At 37.7% G+C, this 21,828-nt stretch overlaps 1 protein-coding gene across 2 annotated transcripts in view; it reads left to right on the top strand.

Moving 5' to 3' along the window:
* Positions 1 to 21,828, top strand: part of LOC121313348 (nuclear pore complex protein Nup153-like) — a 42,962-nt gene that overhangs the window by 815 nt on the left and 20,319 nt on the right. Inside the window, exons 2-12 of one of the 2 annotated variants that reach the window (XM_041245766.1) lie at positions 9,784 to 10,015; positions 13,435 to 13,677; positions 13,875 to 14,014; positions 14,114 to 14,245; positions 15,872 to 15,985; positions 16,469 to 16,513; positions 16,622 to 16,672; positions 19,542 to 19,670; positions 19,980 to 20,035; positions 20,318 to 20,447; positions 21,081 to 21,206. In XM_041245766.1, the coding sequence (XP_041101700.1) occupies positions 9,784 to 10,015; positions 13,435 to 13,677; positions 13,875 to 14,014; positions 14,114 to 14,245; positions 15,872 to 15,985; positions 16,469 to 16,513; positions 16,622 to 16,672; positions 19,542 to 19,670; positions 19,980 to 20,035; positions 20,318 to 20,447; positions 21,081 to 21,206 (1,398 nt within the window). Of the gene's footprint in view, positions 1 to 9,780; positions 10,016 to 13,434; positions 13,678 to 13,874; positions 14,015 to 14,113; positions 14,246 to 15,871; positions 15,986 to 16,468; positions 16,514 to 16,621; positions 16,673 to 19,541; positions 19,671 to 19,979; positions 20,036 to 20,317; positions 20,448 to 21,080; positions 21,207 to 21,828 lie in introns of both variants that reach the window. The other variant, XM_041245765.1, reaches the window with a different exon arrangement.

The following is a 21,828-nucleotide window of genomic DNA, read 5'->3' as shown; positions in this document are numbered from 1 at the left end:
TAAGCCGTAAAATAAATTCCTGTTACAATTATTGGCAACATGTTTGAATGTTTTTACCTCTAGTCCTTATTTGATTTTTGTTTTTTTAAAACGCCCAGTTTGTGTAGGATCGGTTTATCCATCTCCTTCCGTCTGCTTATTGCAGAGTTTTTACAATGAGATAAGAAACACTCGCTTTTAAAATTCTCAACTTCGTAACTACAAACAGACTTTTTAGTTTACACTTCTTGACACGCTGTTATTGCTACTGCTGAATCTAACCTTTAAAATGAAAATATCCCACTGAATACTCGGGGCTGTTATTCTCCAGAACACACATGATATATTTGTATGTTTACGGTCCAGAATTCAGTCAGTGAACTATCCTTATCGACTGTAATTCTAAATTATTCTAGATAATACTGTATTCTGAAACCTTGTGAATTTGACGATTACAAATGTATTTCCTCAGTTTTGAGACAGTGTCAGTATGGGCCAGTTAAATGTGGTGTTCAGGTTGCCGTTTTGAGTGACTTGGTACAGATATATTGGACGCTAGTTAATTTATACTCATTTCATATTTTGATTTAATTGCTGTAAGAAATACCATCTTGTAACAATTTAATTTGTTATTAATGTGCTCTACTGTAAATCAGTTTGAAACTTAAAGGATGTGTACACTAAAACTACTGTGATGGTCCCCATTTTATGCTCCAAACTGTTTTACCTTCCAAGCTTAACTAGAGTACTTCAAAAACAAAACAAAAGAACTGTCATTTTATTAACGGTAATAGACAAATACAGTCGAAACTAAATTGGTTGTATATGCAAATGTGCATTTGTGGTCTTGAAATAACCTTAGGCTGATCCATGTGCACATATCATTTCCTGTCTTAGGCAAGTGTGCCTGGGCCTGCACTGTATATGATGGCCACCCAGTACACAATGTTGAGTCTCATTAACTGAACTCAAGACTATTGGACACTGTTAGTAAAAACGTTGTAATGACAACACAATGGTACCAAGTTTAAGAAGGCTGAGATCTGCCCGAAGGAATAGGGCACTGTGGTTGTAGAGTAATACAATTTTATATCTATTAGTGCTGCTACTTTTTTTTTTTTGGGGGGGGGGGGGGGTGCTGCTGCTGCTGCTTTCCCTCCAAAATGTAAGTGTCTCATATTCCTAACTATTCGTGGTAACTTTAAGATTATCCAGCATGTCATTTTGTATTCCAATTTGCAACAGAGCAATGAGAAACAGTGCACCCTCAAATTAAAAAAACAAAACCAAACCAAAAACTTAATGGGACTTGTCAACTGTGAAAATGTTATGAGTTTAACTCAGTGTTTGCATTGTTTGTGGGGGGCTAGTCACCGCTGACTAGCATTGTGGTTTTCTGTAATAACAAGTTTTGATAGGTTGAATCCTAAATAACATGGATGGTTTAAGTTGTTGTAATTATACAATGCACTTCAAAATGACCTTTTGTAATGTGTTTATCTTGCTTACTAGATTACATTGGTTACGGTTGTATTCGGCGGCATTTTGAAGCAGGAATTGATTACTGTACCGTTTTTTGTTAAGCAACGAATTCAAGTTTGACTGAATCTTGTAACCAGATATTTGGCAACTTTTTGTTTTTGATTAAGTGAACAATTTAAGTTGCTGCATTTCAGCAGTTTATGCTTAAAATATGAATTTAACTAAGGTTGTAGTTGACTTTGTGTAGGCTACGTAAGTTATAATATGCGATGTTTGACTAAGTGGCTGTAAAAGTTAGTCACATTATATTTTTCTACTGTTTTTGTTTTTATTTGTACAAATGCAAAATGTTCTTTTTGTGGCCTGTTGTAAAACAAATTTATAAATTCATGTCAAGCACACCATATAATACTACTGTATTCTTTGTATTCATTTTCAGAAGTAAATGCAACAAGTAAACAATACCTGTTCATTTTTGTCAAATACATCAAGTAAACAATCTGTTAATTTAACATTCATAATTATAAAACAGCTTAAATATAGGCCCAGTGTCTTGTAGTACTTTACAATAGCTTACCTGCACTATCTGTTATCGATATCCTATTGGTATTAGCCGATATGGGTACATAACCATAGAGTATTGGCCAAGAACATCTTTATTGGTGCGCCCCTGTTAAAAAGCACAAGTGGAGTAAGTTTGGTGTAAGTTTTTTTTTAATTAATTCATCGCCAATGGTTTTTACCCCAGTTTTCCCACTAATTTGGAATGCATTTTTAAACTGCTTCATTGTGAAAATGAAATACTATCAGATACAAGTTTTATTCATGAACATTATAGCTAACATTTTCATAGCAGAAACACCATATGTAAATGGAAAATTAAACATAAAAGGCTTTATTTTCAAAATGAGAGCATATATACGCACGACTACAAACAGTGAAGAAGATATAATACACATTTCAAAAGAAATCGTTATGTACATATGGCCATTTTCAAATGTAATCGCTATATGTACATACAAAACTATAAAAACAAATTTTGTTTCTAATACTACATAAAAAGAAAATATAACACCACTTCCGGTATGACGGCTGCATTGTACAATATGGGGGAGCATACGCGTCTGCCAGTTGACTGTGCCTGCATCCAGGAGCTGTGTTGTAAACAGACACAGTTCCATTGAACTCGAGTAAACTGGTACATACAAACAAATAAAACCGAATTACTGTTTTCTAAAAGTAATTTAAAAAAAAAGAATATATAACATACGTTTCATATTGGGCACAAGTTGTTATCCTACCTGTCATTTCGGTTTGCTGTGTGCATCTGAGTGCAGCTTGCCTTATTCCAAACTAAAATTAATACTTTCAAGATTAATTTCCTGTTATATTCCCAGTTGCATTTGTGGAACAAAACAAAGGATTGATGTCTCCTAGGTACATTTGAGAAATAAAGCTTAGGCTTGCACTGAGTTGGCATCTTGGTGCAATTGTACAAATCCACAATCATAGCAATCTTTGTCTCGTAGTCAGTCTACAAACAAAGAAAGGCTTGAAATTAAAAAAGTGTGTGAGGAGGAGGAGGCATGTCTTGTTTGCTGCACTTAGACAAAATAGAATATCTTTCGCTATATTAAAAACAAAACAAAAATATTGTAATGCATGGATCAAGTTGACCCACGTGGCGGTTCTAGGTAGAACTGTTTAACTTTGTCAGTTTTATGATTCTGGCTATCAAACGGCGTCAAACGGACATAGACATGATTTACAATGGAAGAGTAACATTTTAAATCCAAAATGAGTCAAGTTGACACGCATGGCGGTTCTAATGTTAACTAGAGGTAAAAAATGAAACTGACCAACACAGGTATTGCAGATCACCAGGGCTGAAAAGTGGCGGAGATGTAGGATTTGAAAGCTCTGTGCCGTCTTCCACGTATTCTCCCAAGGCTGTCTGGATTGGGAACAGTGAATGTTTTCCCTTTGTTTTGGGAGCTTAAACCTCCATACATCCTCTATCCTTACACTATTTAATGCTAATGGCTAGCGTCATTTCACGTCACTAGGGCAACATTCAGCATTATAGTGGAACTGGTAATGGAAGATACAGTTTGAATGTTGACTATTCTACATGGGATGGCCAAGTTTCATGTTGAATCGTCACGCAGCATGTGAACAGTAGCAGTTTAAAGTTTTGAGAGGAAAAACAACAATAAAATATAAAAAATAAATAGTCTTTACAATAACAAGTCTTCCCAAGCCAGCTTGGAAGCCTAAATAATGTGAACTTACAGTTGTCAAGTACTGCAGAAAGGACAAGATTAGACAGTTAAATTGAATTGTAGTAGAACAGGCTTAAAATTGCAATATTTAAAATGCAGTGGTGCAATTCACATTCTGGCTCCTTTCATGTCTTCAGTGTATACAAGTTGCTAATTTATATAGACATTTCAGTGGCTGTTTCTGTTCATTTATTTTTGTGTAATACATTCTCACTACCTCACATAGTTCTGCTTTTTTAACTAGTAAAACATGCCCTTTCATGAAAGGGGTTAGTATGTGTATGCTTAAACAGCATACCTTTTTTTTTTCCCCCCCTGAATCGAGTGCCCAGCAATGTATCATAACAAAACAAAATTCTTTGCAACTGTAAGTTTCCAGAACTGTGCAGCTATTTGTCTCTCAAATGTAAACATTAACATTATGTACATGCAGCTGTTCATCATTGTGATACACAGCACTCTCTGTTGCCTGACAAAGTTTCTAGTTCATGCCCCCGCCCCCAAATCCGCGTGTTTGTTCAGGTTTTGTAACAGTGGTAAGCAAACTACAGTTGCGCAGATACTGCAGCTCAAACAACTCACTTGACCACTATAGTTATCAAACTCCAGCCATGGGTAAATCTTCAACCAGTTTGCCTGAAAATGTATCTATATATATTTTTTTATATAACTTTTCTTTCACTGACATCGCTTATTTGTGCTGTTGTATCACCTAAGGCTGTATCTAAACCTCTAATATATATGTATTAGTCAGTGGTGTGCAACTGAGTTTAGTTAACCTCTTACACCCCCGCGTTACTGGTACTGCAATTACACATTATATTTCAAAAATCATCTGTAATATTACAAAAGCAAAACATCAAAAAAAACTGACAATATAAAAAACGTTGTTTTCCTACCGTCAAACAGCGAAGGAATTTTTCGAATTTGCCATTTCACCACTGAGATTCCCTTCGCAAAATTGTCTATCTCACGGTTCAAAAACAACTCTGATCGACTAGCTGTGCAAAGTTACTGTTTTAGTATCATAGTGTCTGTACTTGCTTGTTTGTTGCCACATTCTGCTGTGGTTAATCAATGCAGCTGACTGCAATGAAGTTGGCATGTTTGTTTTAAATATTTTGCAGGCATTGACTGGAATTGGTGACAGCTCGTCTAATTGTGTACAGTGTAACATGGGAAATAGTTTGCTGCAGCTCCAATACTCGGTGTCAGTGGAGTCCTGATCTGACGGCATGTAACACAGACAGCTCTTATGGTCACATGTTGCTGTTCTATTTTCCATTAAAAAGTTTAAATTGCAGTGCGTTGGTTCTGCTGTTTACGATATTAAATACTAAATGTTTACACAACACTCAAACATGCTTGGTCACATGTGTAAAATAAACAGTGCATGTGAAAATAAATTGGACCTGACAAGTGCTGAATAAATGGACCACTAAGGGTTAAAACAATCTTTGAATCCCTGGCTAGCGAGCGAACCTTCCAACACATCCCCAGTAACAGGGTTCAATAGTTAATTAAGAAATTTGCTCCACTGAAGACTGAGAGGCTTATATGGCTAAGAAAAAGCATTTCTGCTCCTGAGTCGCTCATCCAGTAAAGGTGCTCCTAATGGAGTGCAGTATGCGCCCTTTAGCCTGGGCGTTGCTGGTTTGAGTGTAGACTCTTCTACTGTTTACCGTGGATGGGAACTGCCAGGGGGGACTGGCCAGGCGCCTGCGGGCTTGCTTGTAAACTGTCCGGAGCTGTGTTGTCCTCTGAAGCTGTAGCTCTGGGCTGGCTGCATGGTGGGCCTGCAGAGTGAAAAGAAGCGGTTGACTGATAACGCTCTTCGGAGTACAGTGTGTGCTCGTCTTCGCCGCTCCCTCGTCAGCACAAGGTTGGTAGCGGTGGGCTGAGCCTAAATATAATTGGGTATTTCAAATTGGGAGAAAAACTGGATAATTTTTAAAGAAAAAGCATTTCTTCATCAGACTGGACATTTTGGTTTTCTCTTGTAATATAATTAAGGTTTCTTATTTATTTTAATGCCAGCAATGAGCCAAGTGATGTCTGTAAACGTTGACAAGTTTGAAGTGTCTTCAGGTGCTTTACTTACTGTTACAGCGATAAATCTGATTTGATAAAAGTGGTAATATTTATTAAATGTACTTATTTTAACTACCAACATTTTTGTTCAAATGCCATATTTAATGAATTCGTTGATAAAGTGGTAACAAATGGAATTGGCCATTTTTTAAACTGTTTTATGCAGTACTATAAAGCAATTGCATGCAGTCTATATCTATGATAACAACCAACAGGGCTGTATAACATCAGAGGATGATTCAAAATCAGAGGCAGAGCCACAGTAATTGTCTTGTTTAAATTTAAATTGTAAAACTGTTGTTGTGTTGCTATAGTGGTAAAAACATTACAAAGTTGTCTACTCTATCTCCAGTGTGTGTGTTCTTATTGGGATCCCATTCTCATTGGGATCTTATTGTTCAAAAGTGACTGTACTGTAAAATATCCCTGCTTTCCGTCAATCTGTGGATCCTAAATTTAAATTATTTTTTTATTGCCATCATTGCAAAATAAACGGTGTATGTTTAGATGGCAATATGTTCTTTAATAAAATAGTCTACATACAGTACTTTTTGTGTTTTTAATAGACATTAAAAATAGTACTTAAAGGTTTCTATTTATTTTCCATGAGTGCATTTATTTCACGCACTCGGAGGTGAATTATTTTCACTGATTCAACCCTTCTCGTTGTTTATCCCTTACAGAATATCTTGCCTCATTTATAACCAAGCTACAGAATCTGCTCCCTCCACTTTTGAAACCAATATTATACCACTGCCTGTACTGACAATTAGTTTCACATTTTCCCTTCAAATATGTAAATCTCAAGCTTAATGTTCTACTGCCAAATGCATATTTTTCTTACAGCACTTAATTCCGCATTATTCTTTTGATTCTGTGATTCCTTCCGTATTTTCGTTAAGTGATTCCATAGAGCTCCAGTTATGACCTGCAAGTGTCTTCAGGTGCTTTACTTACTATTACAGCAACAAGAGTCAGATTGAGAATCTTGGCTTTAATAAATAAAGGGGTAATATTTATTAATTGACTACTTTTAACTATCAATATTATAATTGTTCAAATGCCATGTTAAATTAAAAACAGAATTTGCTATTCCCCAGAATGTACGGCTACTGATTTACCAGTGTAATGTGCCAGTACGTCACCAACATACTAGCAAGTATAGACAAGGGCGTACCTTGATCAGACAAACAATTGGCTTGAAAAAAGGATTCTGTTGCAGTAACTCAAGTAAGTTGGTTCTCTCCAGTAATGGCTTATCTGAGAAGCTGAACAGAAGCTTTCCTTAAATGAACTTCAACCTCCCTTCTGACCTTTCTTGTGTTCAAAATGTTCCAGTGCAAACTACAATGATAACATAAACCTATTTAACTGGAATAACCTAATACTACATTGTTGTCATACAACAAGACTTGTCATGTGTACAGTATTTACTGCTTAATCAGGCACCTGCACTGTGTATTTAATCATTTAATTAACCTGGAGGGCATTTAGGAAACCTGAGATTTGTTCTCTGTTGGCTGTACTGTAAGCACACTTCTGAATTCCTTTAGACCATTATCAACAGAAGTTAACATTAAAAAAACCAAAAAAAACCCAACAAAATACTGCTCCTCAGCTGGTGTATTGGGGAAATTCATAATTAACATTTTACACCAATAGTTAAGTCATGTCTAACACAGGCAATATGTTGAGTGGAAAAAGTGAACAAGACTCAAATGCAAAAGATCAGTGGCACTGCAGACTTAAAAGCTACTGGCAATGAAAAATTGTTAGGCTATTGCATGGATCAGTGCTGTGCATCAACCTACTAATTAATTCCTGTAGTGGAAGCAAATGGAAATAACATTGTCCAACAGCATTTTGACATTAAGTAATGGAAAACAGCACCCCTTGTGGGCTGCAGGGGAACTTGCTGAAATTGAGCACCTCATGGTAATTCTTGTTTTATACCTATATAAACACTTCAGGAATGAACTGTTTGAGTGGCAGGAAAATAAAACATTGGTGCTGCTGCTGTACTACAGTATAAATGTACGTTTTCTTTGTCTATTCAAATCCTTGTTAAAGCATTTTATCGTTGCATAGCACAAAATTATTCGTACAATACTTCTTGACTTAATGGGTTTCTTGGACTGGATATAGACATGTCACTATAAAGCTATATGTGTTTTTTAAGGAATAAGTCAAATTGTTATCGCATTGAATGATATTGTACATTTTGTATACATCTGTATCTTGTTGCACGTTGTAACATTCATGACAAGACCTCCCCTCCCAACAGAATGTCTTGAGATAAGATTGCAATTGCATAGCTAGATCTGATTTTATGGGAAGTCTAGAGAGGCACGGAAGGGTTAACTATAAGTAATGAAACTAGCAGGCCCCCCCTGTTCCAGGGGGGCATGATGTACTAAAAAGGGCTGACGTGAATCAGCAATTCCTCTGCAGAGGGAATAGCTGGGAGCTCCCTGCTTGCACTCTTTTGGCTCGGATCCCTCACCTTGCTCTCTTCCCCCTGCTGTGCACTGGTTCAAAAGTTCAGTGAGTTCAGTTCCATCACTCCATGTGTGAGCACAGTGTTTCCTCTATACAGAAGTGAGGAGATTGGCCTACTATTCTTGTGCTGATAGCAGTTGCACTTTTAAGCATCTGGAGCTAAAAGCAGAGACTTGACTCGTTCAACACTCAACATGGCTGACGGGTAAACTACCAAACCGACGGATGGACAGAACACTTGCACACTTAGCCTCAGTTGCCATGTTAACACACCAGAGTGGTGGATCTTGATGTACTCAACAGAGCAATAAACCAATCCAGTGCAGACTAAACTTACTCAATGCTGTGGACAGACATTATTTCAGTCGTCGATATAAAATGTAATAATGCTATTTTTAAATCTATTGTGAACAAATGTTGGACAATATTCAAATAAAAGGGTAATTGAAAATAAACCAAAAATGAAAATTGGTTGTCTGTTTTACATAAACTAAGCGTGCAATGCTGTTGCGGATAGGATAAAGTAAAGTTTGTGAATTTTTATTTGCTGTCCCATTTATGGTGGGCAAACTGCCAAGGGGAAGGATTAGTTTTGTAGAACAAAGTTCTGAAAGTGTGGACTGTTTGAGGAAAAACAGTCTGTAAAGAATGTCTTGTTTGCAGCGCTCGGGCATGGACAATTGTACGCTTTTTTTTTTTTTTACGTATTTCTTTTAATGGAGGTTTTCCAGTTACATATAGCATGTCCTGGTAGAATCATTTATCTGAATTTGACAACTCAGGTGCAGGTACCCAGTTTTCACTCTGTATCCAAGTACTGTAAAATCCTTTGTCTTAAAGTATAAGACAAAAATGAAATGATTTCTATGTGGCTTTCCTTAATGATTCTTATGACTGATGCTTTCAGAGATCAGTGCCACCTTGCCAGTCTTGTCTGTGAGTCAAGTAAATGACAGCTTGAGTGACAGTGCAAAGTATTGGCATTGGGCTATGTAGTTTGTTTGAGTAGGGATTCTTAATCCTAAATATGACAGCTGTTCTGACCAAGTTCCGTGCCATTTCGTTGTTTTTGGTATGAATCTGTTCAAATTAAATGTTGTCCCCAAAATACAAACTGCCAGAGAAGCTTCTCGGCATATGAAGAGAAATAATTTGCATACTTTACATGCTCTGATTTAGTGTGTTAAAACAGTACAATAAACAGGAACACATTCTGTAATTTCTACTTGCTACATAACTATTTTCAAGGGGACTTCATGCAATTGATAGTACAGAGTCTTGTTATACCAGAATCGATATCTTATTGTGATGCAAATTTCTGGAATGCATTTCTCTGTCTGATTGTCCAGTCCATGACCTCAGGCTGCGTTATTATTACTAATTCTTGTAAAGGTTGTCTAAGACCAATCAAACCTGAGTCGCATGCTCTTATTTTGTTCCCATTTAGCAGCAAGGTATTATTGGCAGAGTGACCGACACAGTGAAGAATATAGTTCCTGGCTGGTTACAAAAATACTTCAAGAGTAATGAGCCAACATCAGCAGAGGGAGATGTTGAGGAAGAAGCAGATGGACGGGAGAACCATGACATTCAGATTCAAAACAACCAGGGTCACACGGAAGAGGAGGTGCTGCCATTTTCTGACAGAAGGCACACACCTGAACCCTCAACCAGTAATGCAGGTGAGTTGAAAACATTGCAAACTGTTAAATTCAGAGCTGGTTCAAGAGCCTTATGGCTGGTTGATCAGATGGTTGAAGAAAATAAGGACATTTTTGTTGAAAGGTGCCCTTATAAGCTGGTCATGTCTAATCCTTGATTTTTGCACCAGTATTCGCCAAACTTTTATCATACACTCCTAGCCTCCATTAGACGTATTGGATTGCATTAAGCTATAATTCAATAAATATTTTATTAAACCTGTACATGCACTCTTTCACTTATCTAAGGCAGTGCAAAAGCATTGCATCTGCACTTTACAGCACTTCCACCTAATGCACTTGCACTAAACTATAGTGTTACTCAAGTTCTACAATAAACCTTAACAGCCTCTGTCAGGGAAGCTAGTTTAGGGCCATTTGATGGTTTCCAACATGTAAAACCAAAATAACATGCATTCCTATTGTATCACTATAGTCAATGTTAGCCATTCATTGTTGAAGACCCAACTTGATTGCAGCGCTAATATAATAGGTACATGTAAAATTGCCAAATGCAGTTATGCTCGTATTTGAAGTAGCTAGGTATGTGAAGTAGGTGGGGTTTTTGCTGGGGCCTCCGACGGGAGTGTCACTGTGGCGTTCCTGTGGGTTGGGGTGGCAAAACTGTTGGACAGTTTCTCTTCATCGTGCTACAGCGAACCCTGCTTGCCTGGTGTCCCATGAACTCAAAGGCAGAGACCTGCAGGGCTGGTGTTTGTCATGCAAAGGTCGATAGCTCACTGACATTTGCTCTCGTTCTGGGGTGAAAAAGGAAGTTGGTTTGGTTGTGTGATCAGAGGACGCCCACTGAATCTATGGGTCTCCTGAGCCATGTGGGGAATTGCTGTGGTGAGGGGAAAAGCGATTGGGCATTCCAAATTGGGAGACATCTGAGGGTAAAATAATAATTGGACACTAAATAAAAAAATAAGTTAAACTTTCTTTTTAATAATCATACTTTTGGATTTTAAGTGGATTGTCAACTTTGCTTCATATCTCTTCTTTTAGTCTTCAAAATAGGTGATCTATTTTTTTTTCCTGGATTATCCATGAGCATATAAAGATTATGTATTCAGTGTTTAACTGAGAATTACCGTCATTCGTTTAATACTTGTGACCCGTATGCGGATGGGCACATGCAATTGTTTATTCGAGTAATTAATTAGAAAAATATTGATCTGTCTTGTATTGCAACAAATTTAAATGGCCTGGACAGACCCATTAACCATGCTAACTCTGAGCCTGCCACTGCAGCCAACATATTACTTTTAAAGAAGTCATTTTTTTCTATGTCTCTAAATAGACATAATTTTTTTTTGATCTATCAGGTCATATTGCTAGGTAGAAACACAAAACCACCGTTATAATAGTTTTTATTGGTTACTCTCAGTACCCTTAGTCATTTTGAATGTTAAATACTTCAGACTCGACTGACATCAGCTTGACCCAGATGTGTGTGTGGAAAAACATATTTGTGGATAAAGTTACCAGTCAATCTCTATGAATTACCTTATTCCCGCTCTCCTGATCCATTAATTTGTCAACGTTCATACTGAACCTGCCCCTGAGATCTGTTGCAAATGGCTATTGGTTAGAAAGCAGAGTAAACTTATTAAGTCTTCTGTTCGCTGTAACTGCTATGCAGGTATCTTTTCAACTGGGTAAAGTAGGACAGTCAGACAAAAAACAAAAATGCTACACAACAGGTTTGAAATTGCGTATTGTTGAATTTGACCAAATGCATGGCAATCGCAATGCTGAAAAAAACAGTACATGACTGGAGACAAAACAAAGAAATGTCAAAGTTCAGTTTTAATTTAGTCAGATCACAGAACTTTTTGCCACATGGCAACAGAATATCCTGAGTTTTTTTGCATACTTCAAAATGAGGTTCAAGGTGGGCTTTCTTGAGTTATGACTTCTTTCTTGCCACCCTACCATACAAGCCAGATTTGTGGAGTGCTTGGAATATTGTTGTCACATGCACACTTTGACCAGTCTTGGCCATGAAAGCCTGTAGCTCTTGCAAAGTTGCCATTGGCACCTTGGTAGCCTCTCTGATCAGTCCCCTTCTTGCTCGGTCATCCAGTTTGGAGGGATGGCTTGACCTAGGCAGGGTCTTGGTGGTGCCATACACCTTCCACTTCTTAATAATCATCTTGACTGTGCTCCAAGGGATATTCAAGGCCTTTTGATATTTTATTTTATACCCATCCCCTGATCTGTGTCGTCCAACAACTTTGTCCTGGAGTTCTTTTGAAAGTGAAAGTGCTCATGGTTGAGTCTTTGCTTTGAAGTGCACTACTCAGCAGAAGGAACCTACAGGAACTGCTGAATTTATCCTGAAATCATGTGAATCACTACAATTTAACACAAGTGGAGGCCACTTAACTAGGTGTGTGATTTTGAAGGTGATTGGTTACACCTGAGCTAATTTAGGATTGCCATTACAAAGGGGGTGGGCACTTATCCAACCAAGTTATTTCAGTTTTCATTTTTAATTAATTTGTTACAAATTTCTAGAATATTTTTTCACTTGGTTAGATATTTTTTCACTAAATTGTGGGGTAGAATGTGTAGATAGACGGGGGGGAAAAAAACTTATTTTAATGCATTTTAATTCCAGACTATAAGGCAACAAAAGGTGAACATTTTGAAAGGTGGTGTAGACTTTCTATAGGCACTGTATTTGGGGGGGGGATTTAAACAGTGCGTGTAAAATAAACAGCGTTTGTGAAAATAAATTGGACCTGATGTGCCTGACAAGCGCCAAATAAATGGACTGCAAAGGGTTAAAATTGAAGTCTCAAAGGGGGAGTGACTTTTATGCCAGTGTGATCTAAACAACATTTTTTTTACGGTAAATTACATGTATACAATTATTAAAATATACAGAAATGCCCATCCCTGGACCCGTGGTCATTATTAATAATTATAAAATAACAATCTAATGTTGTTAAATGTTACAAAGATAGAATTGGTGTTCTACATTTATTGTGACTTGATTAGTGTTACGTTTTAATTGTACATTTCATTTAACTATAACTGACCCACGTTCACAGTGAACACAATAACTGCCTTGATTTTACACCAACATCCATCAGATGATTCCATTTTGCATTCCACTATAATCTTTCACTTGGCTATGATTGAAGATCCTATATGTGCCTGCATTGGTTTAAATTAAATGTATTCTATTTAAATAAATGGAAGCTTGGTTTTGCCACTACCTAAAACAAACTGTACAGCTTTAAAATGCAAGTTTTTAAACTTGCTAACTGTAGAACTGAAAGCTTTTAAGTGCCTGGTTAAACCAGCAAGATTTTTTTTTGAACTTCTCAATGCAATATGTGTTTGTCAATGGAGAAACTTTTCAACCCCCTAAACACTCTTTTTTTCAGAGCCATCTACAAGCCAGTCTGCATTGAATTTAAGTATCCTGCCAAGACCACCGCTCAATCGAAGTCATAATTTCGCCACACTGAATTCCCCTTCACTTCATTGTCAGCCTTCCACGTCCGCAGCATTTCCCATTGGCAGTTCAGGCTTCTCCCTGATAAAGGAGATCAAAGACTCTACCTCTCAGCACGAAGATGACAACATCTCAACCACCAGTGGCTTCTCCTCTAGAGCATCTGATAAAGGTACCTTTTTTTAAGATTGCCAAGAGGGGATTGTATTTCAGAAATATCCCGGCTGTTAAAACAAATGCAATGGTACTGTGACTTGTTTCAAATGATGAAATACACAACACAGATGTTGGCTTCATACTGTGGACATAAACCTTTTTATTATTCCTGGCTTTAAAATCCTGATTTTATTTTTTTCTATTCCTACCAAGATGTGACCACTTCAAAAAACATGTTTGTGCTGCCTGTGTGGTCCCCTGAAGCTGATCGTTCTCAATCAGTCCCACAACAAGCTGGAACCAGCTTGAGAAAGCCGGCTTTTAACCTGTCTGTCTTTGGAGGGTCATCCACAGTAAGTTATTTTTTTAACACAAGAAGGGTTCTTTGTCTATTTCTAAACTTTCTCCAGTATGGTAGTTGTAATTGGTTGGTTTTTTTTTTTATGTTTTAGTCCCTTGCAAGCACTTCTGCGCTGAATTCTAGTCAGCTTGGAGACTCTATGTTTTATCCTGGCAAAACAACATACGGTGGGGCAGCTGCAGTGAGGTCCCCAAGTTCGAGAGTTCGGGGTACACCTTACCAGGTAAAACAGAAATAACAGCTTGCATATCATGTTCCCTGTTGACTTCAGCAATGTTGCGTAAACCAGTTGAGGATATGTGACCAGGGTGCTGTTTCCCAAGAACTACTAGACAAACCAACATTTTGAGCATCGTATTATCAAACTGCAGTGTATCCAGAACCACTGGGTGTTTCCAAACGTTTTTGAACTTTTACTTAAGTTTAAGTGTGACCTGGAGTAGCCTTGAGAGATCCATGGAGATTTAAAATACACTGCAACACCATCAGAAAAACATATACACACTTGTGAATATGCATGGCTGCTTGAAATTGTTTATTTGAACCTTCAGCAATGTCTCACTCAAATTTTTGTTAGAAAACTTTAAGGGGGAGGGGGGGGGGGATAAATTCTACTTGTCCTGCACCCAGATACAGCACGAAGGAATATCCACTAGAAACTCTCATCAGGGCATCAGGTGATTCTTAAGGGTTAAGAATTGGGTTAGGTTTTAGGTCTGTTGTTGCTTAACCCTTTGCGGCCCTATGTCAGACCAGGTCCAACATTTACAATTTTCCCTTTCCAGTCCTGATCCGATGTCATCACAAAGATGTAAAGCACAGGTCCCTAGTCTTTTTTTTTCTCTGGAAAAATCTGAGAACCTTTCAATGGCAGAGTGAGTGGCCAGATTTGGAGACGAATGAGGCCGAAAAAAAGACGTATGTCATAGCTCCATGCACTACAGAGAACACTGACAAAAACAAAGCAGATAACTGCTTCTGCATCCAGCGCTCAAAAAATATTTCAGACATGTGCAGAGCTTTTTGAGATGTTATAGTAATAAAATAATAACTTGCATTGTTGATGAGTTTGGTTATAAAACGAGTGATCAGGAGTGGATTTATCAATATGCATGTCTACAAAGAGGTATGTGAAAAATATAGCAAACAAGGGGTGGGGCTTGGCTGGAGATACAGTACTGAGTGTCCTTTTGCAATTCAGTGCCTTTTAAACCCGACACGCCTGACAAGCGCTGAATAAATGGACTGCAAAGGGTTGGGATTGGGTTAGTGTCAGGGTGGGTTGATGTCGAGCTCTGGAAGTGAAAGGTAGGAGTGCTTGGCAAAAGCCCTTGAATCATCCAATTCCCTGAGGACAGTTTCTAGTGGATATTCCTTTCTGCTGCCACCCAGACCTCGTTAGGACTACTTTTGTTGCATATATTGCTGGAACTTGATTAACTTTTATCAGCAAGTTCTACAGTGATGCGTGCATGACAAGTTAATCCCTTCCCTTTTTTTTTTTTTTTTTTTTTTTGGCAGTTTATTTTATTCTGCATCCTTTTTTCTGATTTTTTTTTTTTTTCAGTTTTTGTTCTTGTAACCCAAAAGCTGCAGGCTAATTTGAATGTGGTAGTGCAAATTACAAAACTAGGTGGCTGTATTACTTCCCTACCTACTATCAGGACAGTACTGCCATCTGCAAATTTGACATCTAAATTTACTTGCTACATGTACATAATGTATAATTATGTTGGTCCACTTTTTTCACAATACTGAGTGCTTACTTTGTGTTTACAACCTTGGAAAGGGGGTACATGTTAACTAGATAAGATTATTAATGGTTAAATGGTTAAACATTTTTTTGCAGGCACCTGTAAGAAGACAGATAAAAGCAAAACAGATTCACTCTCCGTGTGGAGTAACGAGTGCCACAGCACGGAGAATTCTTCAGTCTTTAGAAAGGATGTCCAGTCCTTTAGCAGTAAGTTTGTCAGAGTCCATTATAATATTGTTGGTTGTGGGGTTTTACAGTTCCACAGGCAGAAATTCATAGGCTGACCAACTTCTCTTATGGACACTTGCTGGTTTTAAATCACCTTCATTTCAACACAAGCATCCAGGGAAGATAGCCGCAGCAGTTCTGTATTGTAAATTAATGGATTAAATGTGTTTTAAATAAAGGGCAGTACAATGTCTATTTTTAACCAAAACCAATACTGGCCATTTTAAGTACTTGGATAAATGCAAGAACAACCTACCCCTTGGTGGATGACGTTGTAGGAAATCTGTATAAATGTATGCAGCATACAAATGCTGGGACAGAGAAATGCCTTTTACTTTTTTTTTTTTTTTTAAACCTAACAATGATACGATGTCTAAACTGTACTCCAGAAGACTGCTAGCACTGTGAAAATTAATGAAACCTGATTTAATATGGCCATACTCGACTGCTTTTGCTTCACAGGATGCTAAAAGAATCCCATCACCCTCATCATTGCCATTGTCTCCAGTAAGTAGTCCCCGTTTCTCAATTTCCTGCGCTCCCTTTTAAAACTTTACATTCATTTTGCTGCTTTTTGTTTCTCTGATCTACAAAATTCTAATTTGTCAATTGCAGATGCTGAATAGGGGTGAATTAGAAGTCACTCATTTCAAGTCAAAAAGAAAGGTAAGTGTCCTTTTTGGTTCATCCTTTTGCAGAAATAGAGATATTTAAGATAAAGGCCTGTAGTGGCAACATTTGTTTAACCTGTAACTACACCTGCCATTTTTTTATCCTCTTGCGTGCAATGGCTTATAGTTTTTAGTACAATCTTATAGTAATGCAGTTTGATTTGATGTTGGTAGTTGCCACATTGTTTAACATGCGTTTTGGGTTTCACTGATGGTATTCCAAAATGTCCCCTTTTAACTTTGCTTTTTTCCACCACAACTTTTGAAGTTTGTATGAATAGGCTGCTTTAAATGTTCAGTGAAAGACGTTGTGCCAGGAGGGTTTGGCTCTGAACTTCAGATAATGTTGTCCTCTGTTTGCTCTGCCACAGCACAGCAGTGTTTAATATTTGACTTGGCAAGTGAGATGTGCTAAAATTCTTTGCGCAGCTGCATGCAATTGGAAACTGGTTTTTATTGTAGGGCCTCCACTCTGAATAAGTATAGACACTCTGTGTACTCTGCAGAGCTGTAGTGCAGCACGTGTGCACAGCAGTTACATTGGCAGAAAACTGTCAGGAGGCAGCAGTGTGGATTTGCAGCTGTTGCTGGTGATTTGTCTATTCATATTTCTTTAATATTTGGAGGGCACTAGAGAGGGGGAAGTGTTTGGCAATCCTCAGGAAATCATTTTATTGCCGTGCTGTATGGCAGTGTTTTTCAATTGGCGGCCCATGAGAGCCTTCCGTTGGGCAGTGCTGCAAATGGTGGTTTTTCATTGTTTTGCGGGATAATTGTTAAAAGGGTTGTCTTTTTTTGGCAGTTTTAGCAAAACGCTGTTTTTATTTTATTTATGTATTTATTTATTTATTTACTTTAACATTAGATCTCTGCCATGATTGACACAACATGATTAACATATGTCGAATCAGAATCTGAGTAAGAACAGCGCACAGTACCAGACCCCACCCCCTGCCCTGTCAACTACCCACCAATAGGATCCGATCCTGGAAAGTAAAGATGCCAAAGTTGTGGACAAAATATATTTAAAAATCCTTCCTTGGAATGAGAAGCAGCACAAGCCGAAAGTCACGTTACGTCGGTCATACCCAGTAGCACTGGAACAATTTTTAAAGTGGGGGTGCTGAAAGCCATTGAACAAAACTGTAACCCCTGTATATGATGGAAGCCATGCAAAGCCAAGGGGTGCTGCCGCAACCCCAGCACCCCTAGTTCCAGCGCCCTTGGTAATACCTCAAACAGGTAGAATGTTCACTGGAGTGGAACAGTTAAAGGATTGGATTGGTTACCCAGTAGAACGGTGTTGACGCTTGTTTGATATGTTTTGGTTTCCTATATGGCCGTTGGATAAACAGAAATGATTAAGTTTTATGGGCATTTCAGTGGGCTCACAGTGCAAAATTGTATTAAAAAATTAAGGCAATCGGTGTCGCTTTTACAAAGCTACTGCCAACCACCCATTTTTTTTTTTTTTTTTTTTTTTTTAAGGTTTTTGTAATTTTATTATGTTAAATATTCTTCCAAGAACTGGTGGTCTAACTTTACTGGACTCCTACTGTACACAAAGGTTGTTGCTAGGGCTGTGTTCGAAGGTTTGTTTGAAACCATGCAAAATATACGCTAACTCTAATAATTCTAGTTTCGCAAACTGAGCACCATCTGCCCCGCTCCGCTCCAGCTCGTGTATCCAGAAGCAAACCTTTAATTTCTTCATTAACCATCTTGACAGCAAAGTGTTGTAGCGTGCGTAAGGCATAAGCTATATTGAAAGAAATATGCTGTTTGGGATTTTTTTTTTTTTGTCCAGATGACCAAAACAAAAGTTGAATGCAAACTGTGCAAGCAACTTGTATCATCATGGAGGATTATTATGGACTACCTGTAAAATAAAAGGATTTTAATCAAATATAAACTAGTATGGTGACATCACCAATACACTATGCAGGTTCAAACCTTCCTTCAGAAATGTGTTCCGTTCCTTCGAAGGTCAAAATGTATCCTTTGTTGTATCCCTAATTGTTGCATTAATTTAACTACATTTGTTACTGTGTTTGTCCTTAAGGTTTGTGAATTAAAAGGATGTGTATTTCTATACTATGTATTTTTCATTTGAGGTTTAGTGTTTAAGTTTTCATTTGTTTGTGTGAGACTTCTGCAGTTTTGAGTTTCAAGGACCTTGCGTGACTTCCAAGAAATCTATGGGAGTTTTTCTAGCAACAAAACATTGACAAAAGAAGTATAAACGTGTTGTCCCTCACATATCTTCTTGTCCCGGGTGTCTGGCGATATGAATTGCACACCCCCGCTTATTGTCCAGGCATTATTGCATTGATTGTAAAAACTGGTGATTGACGTCATGACTCAAGCTCTAGATTGGGCGATTTATTTTTTTTCAGAAAATAGGCAGGTTTTTGTAAAAGTAATTGGCAGCCCTGGTGTCGGCTAGTTGCAGATAAAGGTTGAAAGGATTCCGCTATCTACAGGGCATATCAACAGTGAATATAATTTTACAGTTTACTGTAACTTCTCAAAATAATTACTCCTCTCCTGTAACTTCTGTCTGTCCTTAAGGTCCCTGCCTCCATTGACTTACTGAGCCAAACGTTGGTTTTGTTACCTGGGGAACCACAACTATGCTTTTATATTTTAAGATGCAGAGTTCCCCTCAGGTGGTATGGAGAAAGGATCAGATGTAGTTTTCACTTGCAGCTACAGCTAATCTCAATTTTGTAGCCCCCTCATCGGGGAAAGTCTGATAATGTGAGCGTCAATTTTATGTCCATTTTAAACTGTCAATTTTAATTTCAAAGTTTTGATCAGCATATTGGGGCTGTAGTCAAAATTGCTTTCTGTCTGTCTTCCAGAGTGATGCACAACACCCTCCTGTCCAGAAGCTTGTGACACCAAAGGCTGCTTCTGTAGCAGTGAACAAATCTATGTTTTTCAAACCCTCTTTAACGCCGACAGGTCATTCAAGTAGTTCAGCTGACAGGGTGAGAATGCAATGCAGTGAGCATGTCTGTATAGTCTGACTAATGTACTCCAAATTACTACAGTCAATGTTTTGTTAATGTGCAATATTTTGTGTGTGTGTATGTATGTATGTATGTGTGTGTGTGTGTGTGTGTATATATATATATATATATATATATATATATATATATATATATATATATATATATATATATATATATATATATATAATGTGTATATATATGTATGTGTATATATATATAATATATATTTTGGTCTGCATGTAATAAGCCATGTTCTGATTAGAAATCCTTTCCATTATTTTTTAGGGGGGAAGACAAACTAAGCATGTTGAGCCAGAAATATCGCTGCAACACCCGAAAAGGTAGGGGTCTGTTACTAGGTTGTCATCTGTTTTGTGGAGCACGGATTTAAAACGTAAATAAATGTAACATGTTAAATGGTTTTGGAGGAATACTTGACCATGATTACTGCATCCTAATTTCCATCAGCAAATGGTGTTTGCTTTGCTCTACCCTTATGCTGAGTGAGTATAAATAAATTTGTTTCATTTTTATAGCATGTACAGTACTTTAAACTGTTCATAACATTGTATATAGTGTAATAAAGGAACATTTAGTAGCCCTGATGTGTCCCTTGTTTTCAGCACAAGCAGTTTTTCATACCCATTGTTCAGCACTCCTGCAGCCAATGGAATGGATTCTGGAGGGGCAGGTGGGAAGATGAAGAGGGAGAGGGGCATCCGTGCCTCCTCAAAACCTGCGCAGGACCAAGAGGTGGGTATTTTAGTGCTGCTAAATCATATGCAAAATATGTAGACACATGCATATGAAAATATTTGATCACCACCTACTGAACTTGTTGGGTGGTGTTTTATTTTTTTAATTTGTTGTAATTTTTAAATAGTCATACACCAGTTCAATACACACTCTGATGGATTCCATGGACTTTTTGTTATACCTGTAATGTTTGTTGTATTACACACATTTTTTTCACTGCCCCGGTATCGGTTCTTAACACTACATTCTTCTGCGTACTTCACATAACAAGCAGCAGTGTAATATACAGTAGGCTACTAACACTTAGACAAGGACAATTTTTAGATACTCATTTTCTAATTGAAATGAAAGTGAACTTATCATCCACTGCCAAATGCCTATACATTCCATTCTCGTAAGGGGAAGTGCTCTTGTCGTGGTACAAGCTGCAATTATTAAAGTGTTCATCACAGTGCTTAATTAATGGCTATTTAATTACACGTTTTGACTTGCTGGCCTCATCCCAGATGGCATGGGTAATTGTAGAATTACTGTATGCATGCTTTACATTTTCATGCTAATGTTGACATTTTTGAGACATTGGCCGCTACATGTGCTGTGCTGATTCTGGGCTTTTCTGATGTTTTGTAGGAAGTGGAAATTCCAAATCTGCCACATATTTCTTTGCCTGTGAGGATATCGACTTTACCGACCTTGAACTTTTGCTGTCCTACAAATACATCCCCCTCTGTGACGACGACTCCAGTAGCTAATAAGGTAAGGCTGACTGGAACGTGGTTTTGGATATTTCTTAGAATTATTCTAAAAAACAGAAGTATTCCTTTTACATGACTTTCCTTGTCGCTATTAAAATACAACACATTTACTTAAATTAGACATTCTAAAATATGGGGGCAGGTGTTACCCCTGCCCCCATATTTTTAAGGGAGTATTCTTGTTTTGTAGAATCTCTAAGCTCATGTGACACAGTTTTGAAATTGGGAAGTCTAGACCCATGCAATCAATCAATGCCAGGTCTGTATTTATGCCTGATGTGATATTGACACATGAAGGGTAGACAATGGGACAAGTATAGAGGATGGAAAATTGGGATCCTTTTCCCCCCAATGTAATTCCAGCTGATGGCAGTTTTTAAATATCCTGGGATGTTTAATTTTTTGGGTGTTAAAATGCTTTATATGCATACCTCATTGTTTGGAGCAGTGCAGGTGACTTTGTGTGTTTTTTTTTTTTTTAAATGTACCGACAGCTGTGAGAGGGTCTTTATATTGTTAGCAGGGAATATGCATGTTACTTGCATACCGAAAATGAATATATTTTAAACTGATCTGGTATTAACCGTTTTTGTCTTTTTTATTTAATTGTTGCTTGCATTGCC

This window comes from Polyodon spathula, chromosome 3 (genome assembly GCF_017654505.1).
Source record: "Polyodon spathula isolate WHYD16114869_AA chromosome 3, ASM1765450v1, whole genome shotgun sequence".
Lineage (NCBI taxonomy): Eukaryota > Metazoa > Chordata > Actinopteri > Acipenseriformes > Polyodontidae > Polyodon > Polyodon spathula.
Note: the sequence above shows the minus strand (reverse complement) of the source record. Positions and strands in the feature narration are given on the sequence as shown.